General features: G+C 40.9%; 2 protein-coding genes across 2 annotated transcripts in view; one reads left to right on the forward strand and one right to left on the reverse strand.

The window, feature by feature from the left end:
- celsr1a (cadherin EGF LAG seven-pass G-type receptor 1a) overlaps window positions 1-13,142 on the forward strand; it is a 65,861-nt gene extending 52,719 nt beyond the window's left edge. Inside the window, exons 18-36 of the mRNA XM_079335156.1 lie at window positions 345-439; window positions 792-1,001; window positions 1,309-1,492; window positions 1,601-1,744; window positions 1,867-2,047; window positions 2,249-2,416; window positions 2,529-2,655; window positions 2,748-2,948; window positions 5,455-5,629; window positions 5,803-5,915; window positions 6,076-6,155; window positions 6,270-6,396; window positions 6,584-6,709; window positions 6,824-6,960; window positions 8,877-8,977; window positions 9,114-9,257; window positions 10,350-10,619; window positions 10,701-11,076; window positions 11,166-13,142. Coding sequence (XP_079191282.1) covers window positions 345-439; window positions 792-1,001; window positions 1,309-1,492; window positions 1,601-1,744; window positions 1,867-2,047; window positions 2,249-2,416; window positions 2,529-2,655; window positions 2,748-2,948; window positions 5,455-5,629; window positions 5,803-5,915; window positions 6,076-6,155; window positions 6,270-6,396; window positions 6,584-6,709; window positions 6,824-6,960; window positions 8,877-8,977; window positions 9,114-9,257; window positions 10,350-10,619; window positions 10,701-11,076; window positions 11,166-11,190 — 2,984 coding nt within the window. The 3' untranslated portion in view covers window positions 11,191-13,142. The remainder of the gene's footprint in view (window positions 1-344; window positions 440-791; window positions 1,002-1,308; window positions 1,493-1,600; window positions 1,745-1,866; window positions 2,048-2,248; window positions 2,417-2,528; window positions 2,656-2,747; window positions 2,949-5,454; window positions 5,630-5,802; window positions 5,916-6,075; window positions 6,156-6,269; window positions 6,397-6,583; window positions 6,710-6,823; window positions 6,961-8,876; window positions 8,978-9,113; window positions 9,258-10,349; window positions 10,620-10,700; window positions 11,077-11,165) is intronic.
- The window catches only part of LOC306817815 (L-threonine ammonia-lyase-like), a 310,968-nt gene that overhangs the window by 60,415 nt on the left and 234,118 nt on the right, over window positions 1-16,435 (reverse strand). The gene's annotated exons all lie outside the window — the stretch shown is intronic.

A 16,435-nucleotide genomic window follows, 5' to 3' on the forward strand; every position in this document is an offset into this window, starting at 1 on the left:
GCGCGGGTGTTTGTTCTTTTAAAAAAGGCCAACAGTTGAGTTGAACTCAAGACTCCGGATGACTGACCTGTTACCAGTAAAGCTTTGTGACTTACCCTTTTAGTTACTGCGGTTACCACGGGGATCCCTTTGTTGTCTCTCCAGACTCAATGGGAGGATTTATATGCATCCATTGCTTTCCCCTCCTTCCCTGGGCTTTAACTGGGAAGTAGTTTTATCTGCAACATTATCATGTGAAGAGAGATTAGACTACAAAGTCTGATCTAAAAACTCTGACACGTGAGAGTGAGTTTCACAAAGCGTTTCAAATAAAGTTGATTTAATTTTGTGTTTGTCTTTCATAGGTACCGCCATCCGCCACTGTAGCAATGAAAAGGGCTGGTTGTCACCTGAACTCTTCAACTGTACCACTATCACCTTCTCCCATCTCATGAAACTGGTCAGTACAAGACACAAAAAGTCCATTATAACTGTGAGAAAAGTGTTAGTGTTAGTTCACCAAACTTAAATTTCACTTAAATATAAAAAAACAAGTCATAAATTATTAAGACAATTCTAAAGATGAAGTTGCTACTGTGTAGGTCTATGCATCGTCAGAGTCCTTATGTTTCTTTAATAAAGTATGATTTCATAGAATTATGTCTATCTTTAGGTTTAAACAAAGCAATTCTTCTATAGACCTTTAAAACAACATTTATGTTTTGTTGGACCAGACAAACCTTCTCTTATTTTGACCTGCTTGCTAAAGTCCTCCTTCCATTCATCTTTCCATCCCGTCTCATTTCTCCCAGAATGAATACCTGCATCGCAACACTTCAACGATGGACAGCGAACACTCCAAGAACATTGTGCACATGCTCAACGGCGCCACCAACAACACCGAGCATTTTTACGGCAATGACGTGAAGACAGCGGCTCAACTTTTGAACCGCGTGCTGCAGTACGAGAGCCAGCAGTCAGGGTTCAAACTCACTGCCATGAGGGACGCAGAGTTTAATGAGGTAAAAAAAAAAAAAAAAAGAGAAAAACATTATGTACAGATCCACTGTAAAAAAAACAAAAAAAAAAAACTTTTAGGATTAGCTTGGCTGTCCTGGATTAAATTACACTTCCATATGTGAATTCAAATTCCTAATGCCAAACTTTTGGACACAGTCATTTGCACTGCACACTGCCCTCTCCTGGTTAACTAGCAACCTGATCCATCACATAATGAATAGTATCTTTTCAATGACTATGTATCGGGTAGATTTTTGCATTAATATGTCATAACATGCTTCATTCATGTCATTTGTTAACTCTTTCCAGAACTTGGTGCGAGCAGGTAGCGCCTTACTGCATCCTGACAACAAGGAGCACTGGGAGTTTATGCAGAGGACTGATGGTGGCACGGCTCACCTGCTTCGTAACTTCGAGGACTATGCCAACACCTTGGCTCAGAACGTGAGGAAAACCTACCTGAAACCCTTCACCATCGTCACTGAAAACATGAGTGAGTGAAAAAGCTGTCGTCCCACTGTTTGAAACAAATGCACATGATTGCGCCTGTCCTAAGATTCTCACCATTTCCCCCCTCCCTTATTGTTTGGCTGCTATGTAGTTCTTACGGTAGACTACTTGGATGTGTTGGACCCTGAGAGAGCGACATTACCTCGATTTCCTGACATCCAGGAGCCCTATTCGAAAGAACTCGGGTCCTCCATCCGCTTCCCCCAATTCAATCTCTACAGTGAGGGCAACAGAGGTAGAAACGCTAACACAACACAACCACGACATGTATTTTTAATATTATGCGAGAAAAGCTAAGTTTTAAAAAAATTCACAACTCAGATCTTTATCTATTTATCTGTTGCTATCCCCTCTCAGCAGAGCCAACCCTCGCCCCTCCAACTCAGACCAATTCTCCGCAGGAGGAACAGACAGTGTCGGATAGGAAACGGAGACATCTGGATCCAGCTTCCCCTTTACCGGTTGCCGTGGTGATAGTTTACAAATCACTGGGGAATCTCCTACCAGAAAGATACGACCCTGATCGCAGAAGTCTGAGGTAGACAGCTGACTATTTTTGTTAAAGTGAAGGCTGACTAATAACTGTCATTTACAGGCGACTTTTACTTGAACTACAACTTCAACTTTATTGTCCCCAAGAGGAAATATGTTTAGCATGTTAGCATCCAAAATGATGAAAACAAGCGTTTGTTATTTTGCATCTAGGTGACAATGAATGCGTTTTCTTACGTCTCTGCAGGTTGCCCAACCGCCCCGTTATAAACACAGCCATCGTCAGTGCCACGGTGCACAGTGAGGGTCCTCCTATTCCTCCTGTCCTGGAACCCCCGATCACCTTAGAGTACGCGTTGCTTGAGGAAGAGGAGAGAACAAAACCTGTCTGTGTTTTCTGGAACCACTCCATAGCGTGAGTTTCATTGAAAAAAAATAAAAATAAAAAAAAATAAAAATAAAAAAAATAAAATAATTCACAGTCATAAATGATTCATCTGTTTGTACGTGCCTGTTTGTGTGTTTAGGATTGGAGGAACAGGTGGCTGGTCCTCTAAAGGTTGTGAGGTGCTCAACAGGAACAACAGCCACATTAGTTGTCAGTGTAACCACATGACCAGCTTTGCTGTCCTCATGGATATTTCCAAGAGAGAGGTATTGTTGAAAAGATGAGTCCAATTAACGTCTCTTTTTTTTTTGCCTGATGATAACTCCTTTTTTGATGTCTTTCTTTTTTTTTTTTACAGAATGGGGATGTTCTGCCCCTGAAGATTGTCACCTACACTACGTTATCAGTCTCCCTGTTCCTTCTCCTGCTCACCTTTATCCTGCTGTGCCTCTTGCGGCGACTCCGCTCCAACCTGCACGCCATTCACAGGAACCTGGTCGCAGCTCTGTTCTTCTCTGAACTCGTTTTCCTCCTCGGCATCAATCAGACTGAGATGCGGGTACGTTTATTTTTTCCATTTATATACAGATGCTATGTAATGTTTCAATAATGAATTCCTCTGTATATTATGTTACATTACTTTATGTTGAAACTGTGCAAACAGATTGTGATAAACTACCTGCTCCCTGTCCTTTTATTACATATGACAGCCTGTTGGCTCGTCTTTATGAAAATGAAAAACAAGGATGATCCCAACCTCCTTTCATCTTTTTCTTCTAGCACCCTCATTCTATTGATAGCTCAGAAATATACTTAATCCAACACATTTCCAGCATCCACAGGGTTTTTTTGTGTGTGTCTGGTAAAGCCTTTAAGGAATGTGGATAAAACTCTGGTCGACAGGGGGGTTAGCTTCCCTGCTGACGCACATGAATAGCAAGCAAGCTATCGTTCAGCGAGTGCTGACTTACTGACTTGGTATTTGCAGTGTTGAAATGTTGTTCAAGGTAAACAGCATTTTAATCAGGAAAAGCAAGTCAATAGAGAAGTGTGTGTATTACAATAGATGACATGTCTTGACAGAAGGTATTTGATACTTGGACTCTATGGGTTGGTTGATGTGTTTGGAGTGGCATGGGAATATTTCCCCCTCCCCCTTCATGGCGTCCAGACAGGCTGATGATTTGTAAAGACAGGATTCTCGTTGAAGAATTGATGGATGATGATTCGGAGTAGACAGGCGGTGATGAGGCGGCGGAGGGGCGTGTGACTGTGGCCGAGAGGCACAGCAGTCTCAACTCCTAAAGCTCCTCCTCCTGAAGGGGCTTTTTAAGAACTCGTTTTACAATCAGTAGCTCCACCTGGGCTGGAGACAACAGGCGGGGGAGAAGGGACAAACAGCACAGGGAAAAGAGAATGACTTTGGAAATATAAGTGAGCATGAGGGAGATGATTAAGAGATTAACCTGACCACCTGAACTTATGCTCAAACTTCATTTGTCACTCTCTGTGACTTCGAGATAAAGGTGTGGGAATTCCTTAAAGGCTGCAGACACAGACTCAGACTCAGACACACACACACACACACACACACACTCACTCACACATCTTCAGTAGCAGAGACATGCTGTGACTGGTAGCTGTCTCCAGAAGCAGGTCTCAGGTTAAAGGCACTGATTTGAAGGCAAGATTTGCCAAGAACTTCTTCATTCGCATAGGAATAATCGTATACATGTCTGTCAAACAGAGAACCTCTTGAATCTGTTAATTGTCTGATATTCCCGATTTTTGTTTTTTGGATTTTTTTTTTTTTTTAAAGGGTTTCAGTACCATTAAAAGAAAAACACATTTCACCCCGTAGAAGAGGTCAGACAGGTCAAGGTATTTAACCTGGCAGATAAGTCTTGGACATCTGTAAAACACCAGGTCACATGTCAAATCACTTCTTTAAAACTCAGTTAGCGTTGTTGCTCATTGGTTCCATCTCATTTTTTTCTTCTGATTTGAGACACTCGTCGGCATTCTCCATAAGCTTACGCATATTGGAAAATCAGGGCTAAAAGCTAATCCTGGTTTACACTGCATGCCGAGTGTATTGGCATGAACAACAGTACATTTTTATTGCTAACAAGTTCTACTATCATTTGTAAATGGGGAAAAAAACGTTTCCCCCTTCATGTATAAATATGCTTAACTTTTATTCCCTCTGCTTTTGAGTAAATCAGAAGTTTACATGTATGAAAGAAAAGTAACCTTTTGTGAATTTTAAAAAAAAGTTTCACTTTGCAAAAAAATAGCTTGGGCCAAAATATCAGGATACAAACATCTGAACTGATTGTTGGGATGATACGTGTTTTGGCTGCAATAGTTTTGTGTTATAGGTAAAAGCTGAGTCTGCAGAAAGATGTTTTTTTTTTTTTTTTTTTAAAGTAGGGGAGAGTCTAAACTGTTTGTTTTTTCAACGTCTCTGATTGTAAAGGGGCATGTTTGTGTTTTTTTGTGTGTTGCTGCAAGTGTGTCAGAGCTGTGGAATGCTGTTCGAGTCAGCCCAGGGCAACCTGCAGGATGATTTATAGCCCTGTCAAAGTAGTGTCTCTCTGATCTCAACAACAATACAGCACAACTTACATACAGAACCTCAACTGCTGGGATATTCCCCTGACACACTGCATTCCTCTGATCCAGCAGCAGACAGGGACATAGGGAGGGAGGAGGTAAAGAAACGTTTGGATAGGTTGAACATTTCTGGTTTACATCAACAGGTAGCATGTTTTTAAAAGAGTTTGAGGTTACTGCCATCAAGCATACAAATCTCACGTCATCTTCATTTTCAATCGGTCTGATATTTATGTCATGAACAAGCGAAGCTTCACTCAGTCCTCTCTTCAGCGAAAGGTTGGGGGTTCAATCGTTAGCTCTTTCAGCAACATGTCCGATGTGTCCCCAAGTTGCTCCAGCTGCTTCGTCAGCTGCGTATGAATGTGCATAAATGGGATTCGTTTGTGAGCCAATCCTTACTTATTCCATCCCTGCATCTCTACCTCCCTTTCTCTTCCTCTCTCTAGTTTGTATGTTCAGTGATAGCCATCCTCCTTCAGTACTTTTACCTGTGCACCTTTTCCTGGATGTTCGTGGAGGGGCTCCACATATACCGCATGCTGACCGAGCTGCGGAACATCAACCACGGCCACATGAGGTTCTACTACGCCATAGGCTGGGGTATACCAGCTGTAATTACAGGTACGATGCACACGGCCATACGAGCAAATGGTAACACAGCAATGTAACCTCGCAGACTGTCAGTCAGCATTCAGGTCCTGACTTGTCTTTTCTGGAGAGGTTAGATATTTCACCTCATTTGGAAAGTAGTGAACATGTCTATAAGTACGTACGTGTGTGGTTTGTGTTCGAAGGTTTGGCTGTCGGTCTTGACCCTGAGGGTTATAGGAACCCAGATTTCTGCTGGCTCTCCATCCATGACAACCTCATCTGGAGCTTTGCAGGACCGATCTTTGTAGTTGTACTGGTATGTCCGTTCACTATTTTAAGAACAGTTGCTTCACTTCATTAAAGATCACAATCATGAAGAGTAAGATTATCAAATAAACCACAGCACAATCACGTGAAATGTCTTTCTGCACATGAGTCAATTAATTTATTCTTTTTCTTCCTGCCTCTCTGAACAGGTCAACATAGTGATTTTTATCCTGGCTGCGAAGGCTTCATGTGGTCATAGGCAGAAGGCTGTGGAGAGGTCAGGAGCGATGTAAGTCTTTTATGATTTAATATCAGGCACAGATTCCCAGCGCCTTGTAACGTACAGTTTAACTTTGTGACCTCATTAAAGAAGCTATACATAATGCACATTTTCCTTCTTTAGTCCGGCACTCCGAATGGCCTTCTTCCTCCTGGTACTCATCTGTGCGACTTGGCTGCTTGGCCTCATGGCGGTCAACAGTGACGTAATGACCTTCCACTATTTGTTAGCTGTTTTCAGCTGTCTGCAGGTAACTCAGTGTTCATTGATTAACAACCATCGCTGGCTTTACTGCCACTTTCTGTTCACATAATTTTACAATTTCATTTTGACAATAAAGGCTTAATATTGTATTCTATTCTATTCTACACTATTCAATTCTATGTTATGCACACTTGTTTATCAACATCTCTGATACTCTTTGCTTTTTTTCACAGGGCGTCTTCATATTCTTCTTCCATGTGATCTTTAACAAAGAGGTAAGGAAGAACCTCAAGAACTTCTTCACAGGGAAAAAGAGCATACCAGACGAATCCAGCACCACGAGAGCCTCTCTGCTTACGGTGAGTAAATTACACCGGATGTGTGGCAGGGTTTACTCCTGTCATTTCTGCATTATTTAAAAGATAACGTTTTGTTTTTGTTATCTGCCCTCCTCTTCCGTGATCCTTCTGCAGCGCTCTCTCAACTGCAACAACACGTACACAGAGGACGGAGCGTTGTACCGCTCAGGCATCGGAGAGTCCACTGTCTCCCTCGACAGCACACTCAGGTCAGCCAAGAGCCGCAGCAGCTACCTGGCATACACACTCAGGTACAACATGCTGACTGACTGCATGGCTGCTTCTACTACATGTCTGCATGACAATTGTCTGGATGTGTGTTTACGTTCTCCTTCCTTTTCTTTGGTGTTTCTCTGTTCGGTGTCTCACACGTACTAACACATCCAAAAGGCCTTGTCTATCTTTTTACAGATTCACCGTAATCCTTTCATGATCTATTACAGGAGACAATAAGTTCGGTTCTGTGTTTTATTTTCTCATGTACATGCATGCTGCATTAAAAGTCTGTATTATAGAGCGCATGGCGCATGGCTTTATTGCGAAGACACCACACAACATAACTGCAGAAAAAGATAAAGCTTCTAAATGAATGGCAATACTTTGTAATTTTGAATTCATATTTTCATGTGAATTTAGAAATATTTCATTAAAAAATGCATTGCCTTTCTAAAAAAATGAGTGAAAACACCTTTCCTGTATAACTTTGAAAGGTGTTTGCTCGAAAATGCAGGCTTTATTGAAACCTTTTTTGTGTCCATGGTAAGAAGCTTTAACAATAATGGCTTCAATAAAGACAAACTGAAAGAGAAAAGGAATGCATTGTGACTAATAACGTTGTTAATATGTTACAAATGAAACAGAGAGTTACTAACTGCAGGATGTTTAAAAATATGTGTGACACAGTTGTTCAATAGAGCAAAAGATTATAGGTTATGCAGCGAAGTACGGCAATGCTGTGGTAGAAAAGGGTTAAAAACAAAAAATATTTCAGATGTAAAAATTCACAAAAGTTCAGATGCAAATGACTTTTCTTCCTTTAGTTTGAAACAAACTGTAGCATATAGGACAACATCTAATATAAATAATATGAAAAATAATACACAATAATATATGAAGACATGAAGTGTTTTTATTGAGATTAGATTAAAAAAAAAAAGTTTAAAAAAAAGTATATGTTGTAGTAGAGAAATACAACATATTACAAAGACATGCTTCTTAGGCCTATTGGTAACTCTAAATTGTCCGTAGGTGTGAATGTGAGTGTGTCTGGTTGTCTGAACAGTCCAGGTTGTAACACCACCTCTCAAGCAATGACAGCTGGGATTGACTGCAGTCCCCCAGCGACCCCGAACGAAACAGGCAGTCGCTACAGATAATGGATGGAAAATTTTAAAAAAAAAGAAAAAAAACAAACAAACATAGGTTAATTAATTAATTAAAGACAACCCAGAATAGTTTAAGCTGAAGTTTTCTTTTACTCTACTGCGCTAAATAAAACACATGTGTAACTTGAGCACCTGGACAAGTGTATGCACAAGTTTTCTTCGATAAAAAATGACATTTTGAAGATATATGTCTTCCAGGATTTATCTCAGGATAACCTTTCCAGTTCACCATGTACAGCTGTGTGTGCTTTGAGTGTCTAACATGTATATGTTTTCATCTTAGTGGTGTGGTGTTACATATAGCTAGTACTTTTAAAGACTTTTTGTGAAACAAGATTACGCCTGACTGTATGCCTTTGCTTGTAAAGCTGTCATTTAGGTAATGTGAGTTAACAGTAGGGTCATTGAGAGCAAAAATCGCCAGAGGGGGGGAACAGAATGAAGAACACGCAGTGGGAAGTTAGAGGAATAGAAAGAGGGGGAGAGGAGGATAGAGAGAAGATGGGCTAAGAGAGGGAAGTACACTTCAAACATGAGGGCAATGGGAACGTACTTGTTTCAGTCGAAATATATTATGGACACACATAGCTCTTATCTGTGAATGTGGGCTCGCCTTCAAACAAGGGCTCCATCTGATCTGGAATGAAAAGCCACAGGTGGAGAGGACAATTTAAGAAGGACGATTGAACCACTGGCTTTTTGGTTTACATCAATATTGTGCTTCTCGTCTCCTTTTTTCAAAACTTGTCCTCCACTTTTCATATCTATTTTCACCTATCAAGGGAGGAGTCTGGTCAGAAGCCTAGTGTCTCCTCAGGAACAGCTAAAGGACACACAGACCTGGATGGACCCCTGTTCCACAGAAAGGGCGCCAAAGGAGATGGTAATTTGTTCTTCTTTCTTGAATTATTAGAGCAAAGTGTTTTAAGACTGCATCATAACAAAATGCGCGCCTACAGTATGTGCGTTTACGAGGCTCATCTTTCTACCCCTTCTCCTTTCCTCCTGGTCCCTGTCAGACTCTGACTCTGACAGCGAGCTGTCAGTGGACGAACACAGCTCCTCCTACGCCTCCTCGCACTCTTCTGATAGCGAGGATGTTGACATGGATGTCAAGCCGAAGTGGAATAATGAGAGACAGCCAGTTCACAGCACACCTAAAGGTAAGATTGGTTTTAATGGGGCATTGATATAATCAGGGGTGGGTGGATGATGAACAATTGGAGTCAAAGCGACCCCCTCAGGCAAAGTCACGAAGTAATCCACGACTTAGCCGAGCCCCACTTAACTAAGAAGAGCTCTGAAAACTGAGCATGGATGTTTCCCAAACGAAGTGCCTGAATGTACAGGAATACATGCTCCGGGGGAATTGCCCCAATAATGTCATGCATGCAATGTGCAGCTACGACCAAACTGAAGAGCGTAACTATTAGCCTGCTACGGACAATTTTGTCGGCCACTTGCACTTTGTGCTTAATGAGGGTGCGGTTCAATTTGATAACTCCTTTGTGCAGGGAGAGGGGGTTGGAGGTGTGTCTCTGTCGGATTAGGTGTGGCGGAGGTGTCGCCAAACAGCTGTTTCTTTTTTTGTTTCATGCTTGTGCTCAAGAGCGACATCTACACTTAATCAAAAAGTTGCACAAAGGACAATTGAGTCAAATTTAAAGGGAGGGCGAAATGAGAAGTAATCTTCCGACGTTGTTGTTTTTTATCTTTTCGATTGTAAAAGGATGCTTTTTTTGTTGTTGTTATTATTAGAACAGTGGTTTCCAACCTTTTTTCCTTGGAGCGTCATGACTTCTATCTGAAAAAGAAAACGCCCCACCAGACCCATGTCCCACGGCACAAAAAAAAAAGTTCCACTTGAACATATATTTAGATTGTTTTCACTGTTTAAATCCTATATATTTGCCCTAACCAAAATACCTTTGTACAAACTGAGCCCAGATGTGACACCAGTTCCCTGGGAAAGTTTGTTTCCTGTTTTTTCGCTTAAAATTTGTATTCTTTTGCAGCCTTACTGCTAGTTGCCACTGCACACTGGTCCTTTAAGGAAATAATCTCATAACTACAAACAGTGAGCAAGCATTTTGCACCAGCACGGCCAGCAATGTAGATTACAGTTCTAGTAAAATGTTGAACAGAGGCACGTAAACATGTAAAATATAATGTGTTGTAATATCATAAACGTATTATGAGGCAGATTGGAATTTTGTTCTAATATTGCTGCTTTCTATACCTGTCTCCTCTACCAGTGGATTCAGTATCCAATCATGTGAAGCCTTACTGGCCGACAGAGGCCACCACAGCCAGTGACAGTGAGGATCATGGTGGGGCCGAGAGGTTAAGGGTAGAGACCAAGGTGAATGTGGAGCTACATACGGAGAGTAAGCTCAACCACATTGGGGAAAGAGAAAAGGAGACTCTCCAGGAAAGAGACAAACAAACACCCGGTAATGTTAGAGACATAGCACCCACTAGTCAGCCCAACAGCAACAGCACCCACCAACCCGAGCAGAGAAAAGGTATGTTTACAGAATCTTTGGTAAATCTTGATCGTAAAAATGGTGTGATTTACATTGGCTTTTAATGTCTGTCCATCTTAGGTATCTTAAAGAACAAGATCAGCTACCCTCCTCCACTCACCGACAAGAACATGAAGAACCGCCTAAGGGAGAAGCTTAGCGACTACAACACCCCGACGATTACCACTCCTCCTCCGAACAACAACCACACCTCTCCCTCAACTCCGTCTTCTCTCAACATACTTACCCCTTCCTCCCAGCCTCCCTCTCTGGCCCTGAACGATGGAAGTCGCCCTAGCAACCATGACAACAGCTCCCTCGCCAAGCCACCCGGGGGCACAAGGCCGCAGATTCCCCCTGGGCCCCCACCGGCGGGCATCTACCGAGAGACCAACGGAGGGGTTGCGATGCATTTGAAGACGGAGGCACTCAATGGAGATAACGAGTCTGACTCAGAGTAAGACCAGAGACTAATAGCATGTTAATAGCTTATTAGAATTCTATATTCTATGTCCCTAATCTTCAATTTATCTCTTCTGTTAACAGTGGCAGTAACGAGACTTCAATCTGAGCCATTAGGACAACGCAGATCAGCCCGTCTTTGAGAGAGATGGAATACAGAGCCTGAATGCCTGACAGGTTGTGCGGATGGTTGAAATTTGGAGGGGGCGAAAGTATTCTCAGAGAAAGTCGATCAATCCCTCCTTTAATGTTTCCTCTCTCAGGAGAGCAGTATTAATTGCAGACTTTAAGACTGCCCACGACAAGAACATGAACTGACAATGGAAAGATGTGAGAACTAAAAGGGAAAGCTATGTTGACTTTATTAAGAGAGGATACAATGGAGCCATATGTGCCAAAACCACTGTTGTGGAAGTGGGGAAGAAGAGTCAGAAGATGAAAAAAACCCCGGCCATGATGCACTAAAAGGCACAAATTATTGTTCATCCGTGGTGGTTATGTGATGGCTCTTTTCATTGCCCTATCAAAAAAGCCTGGACAGCTTGTTTCTTCTGAATAAAGGCAGAAGTATATTTCCTGTGCATGAACACGGAGTCAGTTATGCACCAATACATATGCTGTCCGTAAAGATTTCAAGAGCTATAAATCCCTGGATAGAAGATTCAGACAAATCGGATGGAACCTGTTCTTCTTCATCTATTGCCATATCCAATGGGGGGTGGGCTATCACACATCAAGGACTCTTTTTTTCCCCCCTTTTGAACTCAAAGAAAGGCTTCCCCAGCCTCTCAATGCAGTGCATTTAGAGTGTAAGTAATGAGTAGATATAAAATGCAAAAGGAAAATGATTTCTCAAAAATTTTCAGCCATAGAAAGGACACTTTTTTTTTTAAATAAAACAAATGTTTTGACTGTAAATTGGAAACGCTTATCAATCATAAAAATGACTTGCTAGTAGTGTTGTAGTACTTGAAATCTGTCTTGGTCTCAAGACCAGTATCGAGACTAATTTATAAAGTTCTCATCTCGGAGTCGAAACTATTTTTAGTCGGTCTTGTCTCTGTATCAGACAGGGCTGACTCCAGATTTCAAATCAAGACCAACCAAGGCCACAGCTGATCAGCTATTTCTCCATGTTATTGCTTTTAGCAATAACCAAAATTATATTTTTATGTGGTTCCTGGTGTTCCGATCTAAGTGAGTGACACGCCCCCCGCACACAAGATAAAGATTTTTTGAGAAATATTTATGGTCTTTGTCTTGTCTCCATCTCGACCTACCTTGGTCTTTACTCGGTCTCGTTTAGAGGGGTCTTGACTGCAACATTAATTGCTAGTTGAATCAGCTGACAACTGTCTCCACTGTGTGCCTTCAACCTGAACCTAAGCCTTATACAGACACTTCCATAATGGATGCAATACCGGAATAGTACAGCCACACACACACTGAGCAAAATCTACTCCGAGATAGTTCCTCATTTGAGCACTATGAACATTAAGCCTTCTTTTCTAGTGACCTGTCTTTTTGTCCAATATAACATACTCCTGGTTACCAAAGTCATAAAATACAGTGAATGTGCACACTTGGGTTGGAGTCAGTTCACTTTTCATTCTATTTTGTTTTTAATGAATTCAAGTATTTAGGACATGTGCTTTCTTTTCAGGTCTTTGATGATGGATCACAGCTGTTCAACATTTTTAGTCCAAACTTGACAAAGATGGACCTTTCAGAATAAATACGAGTCTTTGTCTATTGCTGGTTTCCTGCGTTCAAAATAAAACTTATGCCAACTCTTGTGCATGTTGCAGCTAATATGAGGAAACTCGAATCTTGTTTACCACTCACTGAATGCCTTTTTATTATACGTGTTGTACAACCCCAGTGTTTAGCCCTCATGTGATCAATGCTGTTGTAAAATGTTCCCCTCTTTTTTTTTTATTGATCTGACACACTGGAAATGTTTTGTAACATAATGTATATTTATTTTTTATGGTTTGAAGACACTGGAAAGTAAAGACTATTGTCTCTGTAAAATTAAAAGATGACATGAATGATTTTTAACTGTCTTGTTGCTGCTGTGTTTGTTACCCAGAAAGGAAGTGTGGGGAATCCAGATATTCTACAATTCCTTACTATTCATTTAGCAGACGCTTTTTCCCAAAGCGACATACTGTACATCAGAGGGTGAGCACTATCTGTAGATAAATAATCACTTGCTCCTGTTGATAGCATTGTTTGCTTTCAGGTCATGCCAAGTGTATCATTTCATTGATTTCCTTGTGTGTCAGATAAAGTGTGTGGGCCTGAAAATGGCAAATACCAAGTCCCTCACTCACACATGTACACGTTCCGAATGCTGCCAGGTAAACACCAGTGTGAGCAGGCAAAATGAAAGCTTAGATGGGACGATCAGGTTTCCAAAGCCATTAGGGCACCTGGTAGCTATGACAACTCAGGTTCTTTCCTCAGGTGTCAGTCCGATTACAGAACCTAAAATAAACTTCTCTACAAGTAATAAGTCTGCCAAAACAGGTATCGCCTTATCACGTGATCTTAGTTTGCATTACAACTTGATGGAGTTTGATGTGCAAAAGTAAGAAGTCACATAGCCCCGTTAGAGTAACCCTCTGCTCAGCCCTTTATCTTTGTCCCATCACAGATAGGCAACCTGAATAATTCAGACTTCTTACAGCCAGAGTTGGCATTTGACAGAAACTGCTGCGCTTAACAATACCTGAGGAGAACTGATGCAATATCGCCATCTACTGGTGAATACTACATTAGCATATTATCACTATTTCTGTATTTCTTTAGGGCTAATGTTTCTGTTTTAATCCTAAATTCCCATTTAGGGACAATTGCAGTTAAAAGGTAGATTCAAAAGTGAAGTCTTTGTATCACTATTCATTGAATTATTCATGAGCAATTAACAACAAAAATGTATTTGCCTGAAAAAATTATAAATGTGTTTCAGAGTTTAACAATCAGGGGGATTAATGGATGCTTTACCAATAGCCAATGGTACTAAAATCAATTGACAAAAATACCAACTAAATCAAAGAATGTTTCAAGTCATTCCCTTGATAATTATCGGGTATTTAACTACAAGGTCAGAATCAGATATTTTCATGAAAATAGGTCTGTTTTTTACTTTCCCACAAAGCACAGTCGGTTTTTGAAAAGTGCCTGTTGCAACATTAATAAATCACACCGAAGAGATCAATACGAGAAAAGAAAGTCAACAAAGCAGGCAGCCTTAAAAATCATTGAGCGGAAAGATATGATAAATGGAACTCAGGTTGTATTGCTTTTTACATCACTGACCAGTGGTCTTACATTCACAACCATCTATACACTGATAGCAGAGGTTTCTATATGAAGTATCCATCAGTATTAGCTCATCCAGTCAAACGCCGCTGACATACCACTGAGCAGTTTGGTGTGTCTTGCCTTTGGAAATATCGACGTGGAGCTGGGGATCAAGCCCCCAACCTTCCAGTTAAGAGATAGCAGACACTGAACCACAGCCATCCCAGATGCTAACACATTCCCAAGCATTTTTTCCCATTTAGTGCGCCAGGCTCCTTTATTCTTTTCATAAAGTGTGATGCTATTTATATCACTTTAACAGATTTCTATAGAAATATTGGACTTTAATCACCTCTTTCCTATTTCTTAGACTTATAGGCCTGCAGGGAGAAGTCAAAGACACAACATATGTCCTCTCTGTCAGAGTGGAGTCAGAAATTTGACTATAGGCAAATGTTTTTGCAAATCTTCTGTCAGTCATGGCTTCAAGCTAAAACCACTTACTCAACAGAGGCTAAACAGGGAGGATGGCAGGACACAGCTTTTTAAATGCAAAAAGAAACTATATAGAAATGAAAAGAACCAGAGCAGGCTCAAAAATGCACAGCGCACAAAATGGGAAAGGAGTTCCATATTCAGACAGTGTACATAAGTCAATCTAAAATACGAAGCAAGGTAATCCAAAAGGAAACAGGCAAAAAAGACTGTGACCAGAAAACTTGCGACAAAACAAAGCTGGAACAAAGCGACCCTGAGTGTAATCAGGACAGGGGAGGGGAAAAAACGAGGAGCAGGATCTGCATGAAGAGACAAGGGTATGTAAAACAATAAAACAAGAAGTCAAAAACACTATAATATAATGAAATACTCAAAACATGACCTGATTTATCAGAGCGCAGTGTATCAGAAATAATGATAGTAACACACCACTGTCATGCTAACAGACTTCTTATGTAGACTGCTTGCAGACAGTACATCTGTGATTAGGAGCTGGTGCAGCATGACAAGGCACAAGTTCCTTGGAGAACAATACTGGAGTGATCGTCAGACAGTGGTCTGTCAGTAGACAAAGAAAGCACTTGTACTTTCCGGTGATCCTTAAGCTCAGTTATGGTGTCAGGGGTCAACTGACTCCTGTTTCTCTCAAGTGTCCTTTCTATTTTTACATCTATTTTTTCCTATCGATTTCAAATTGTTTACTTCCAGCTGCCGTGCATGACCATTTGAACTCAGATTCATTTATGCTTTAGTTTGGTAATTCAAGACCACTTTATCACTTAGAAACTTGTGAAACTTTAGAAACCTTAGAAAAAGGCCAAATTAGTAAAAATGACCCCTAACTTGGACTTTGTTGATTGCAGAAGTCAAGAACAATACAGAGAAAGACAAGGAGAATGAAAAGGTTAGTGTTCATTTTGTCTTTTGTTGTAGTGTATAATGGGGATAAATTTGAGGGATTTTATTTCAGGGCTAATGCCCAACATTATTAATCTACAGGTTAAAACAACTCATTGTCTCATTTTAGAAGTCAACACATGTCTGCAGAAGCTATAAAAAAGGTCCAACTAGTTACATAGCTGCCAACTTCAGAGGAAACTTTTAAACTCATTAAATAGAGTTTATCAATTTGTTGCATCACCTTTTCCGGAAGCAAAACTTTGTTAGCATTTGGGAATTTGTAAGTGGAATTTTGAAATTGCAATAGTTTACCATTCTTGCAGAGGATTTCAGCTGTTCTCTATTACAGGGTCTCCTTAAGTCATATTTTGTTTGCCATACATAATAAGCCAAACATTTGAAAGGGTGAAAAGTCAAGACTGGCAAACGGGCCAGTTAATAACCCAGAATCAGATGCAAAAGCAGTTTACATCGTTCATCAATTAGAGCGTTCACAAATGTGAAGGTTACCCACATCATGCGCAGTGACGAGGGCACAAGTGTCACTTTTAGACTGCGCTGATAACAAGCCAGATGGTCTCTCTCCTCTTTAGCAGAGACAAGGGCTGTGACAGCTCCAATCATATCCGTGCTTTGCAGACAGCGGA

The sequence above is a fragment of the Symphodus melops genome (assembly GCF_947650265.1).
Source record: "Symphodus melops genome assembly, chromosome: 22".
NCBI classification, from domain to species: domain Eukaryota; kingdom Metazoa; phylum Chordata; class Actinopteri; order Labriformes; family Labridae; genus Symphodus; species Symphodus melops.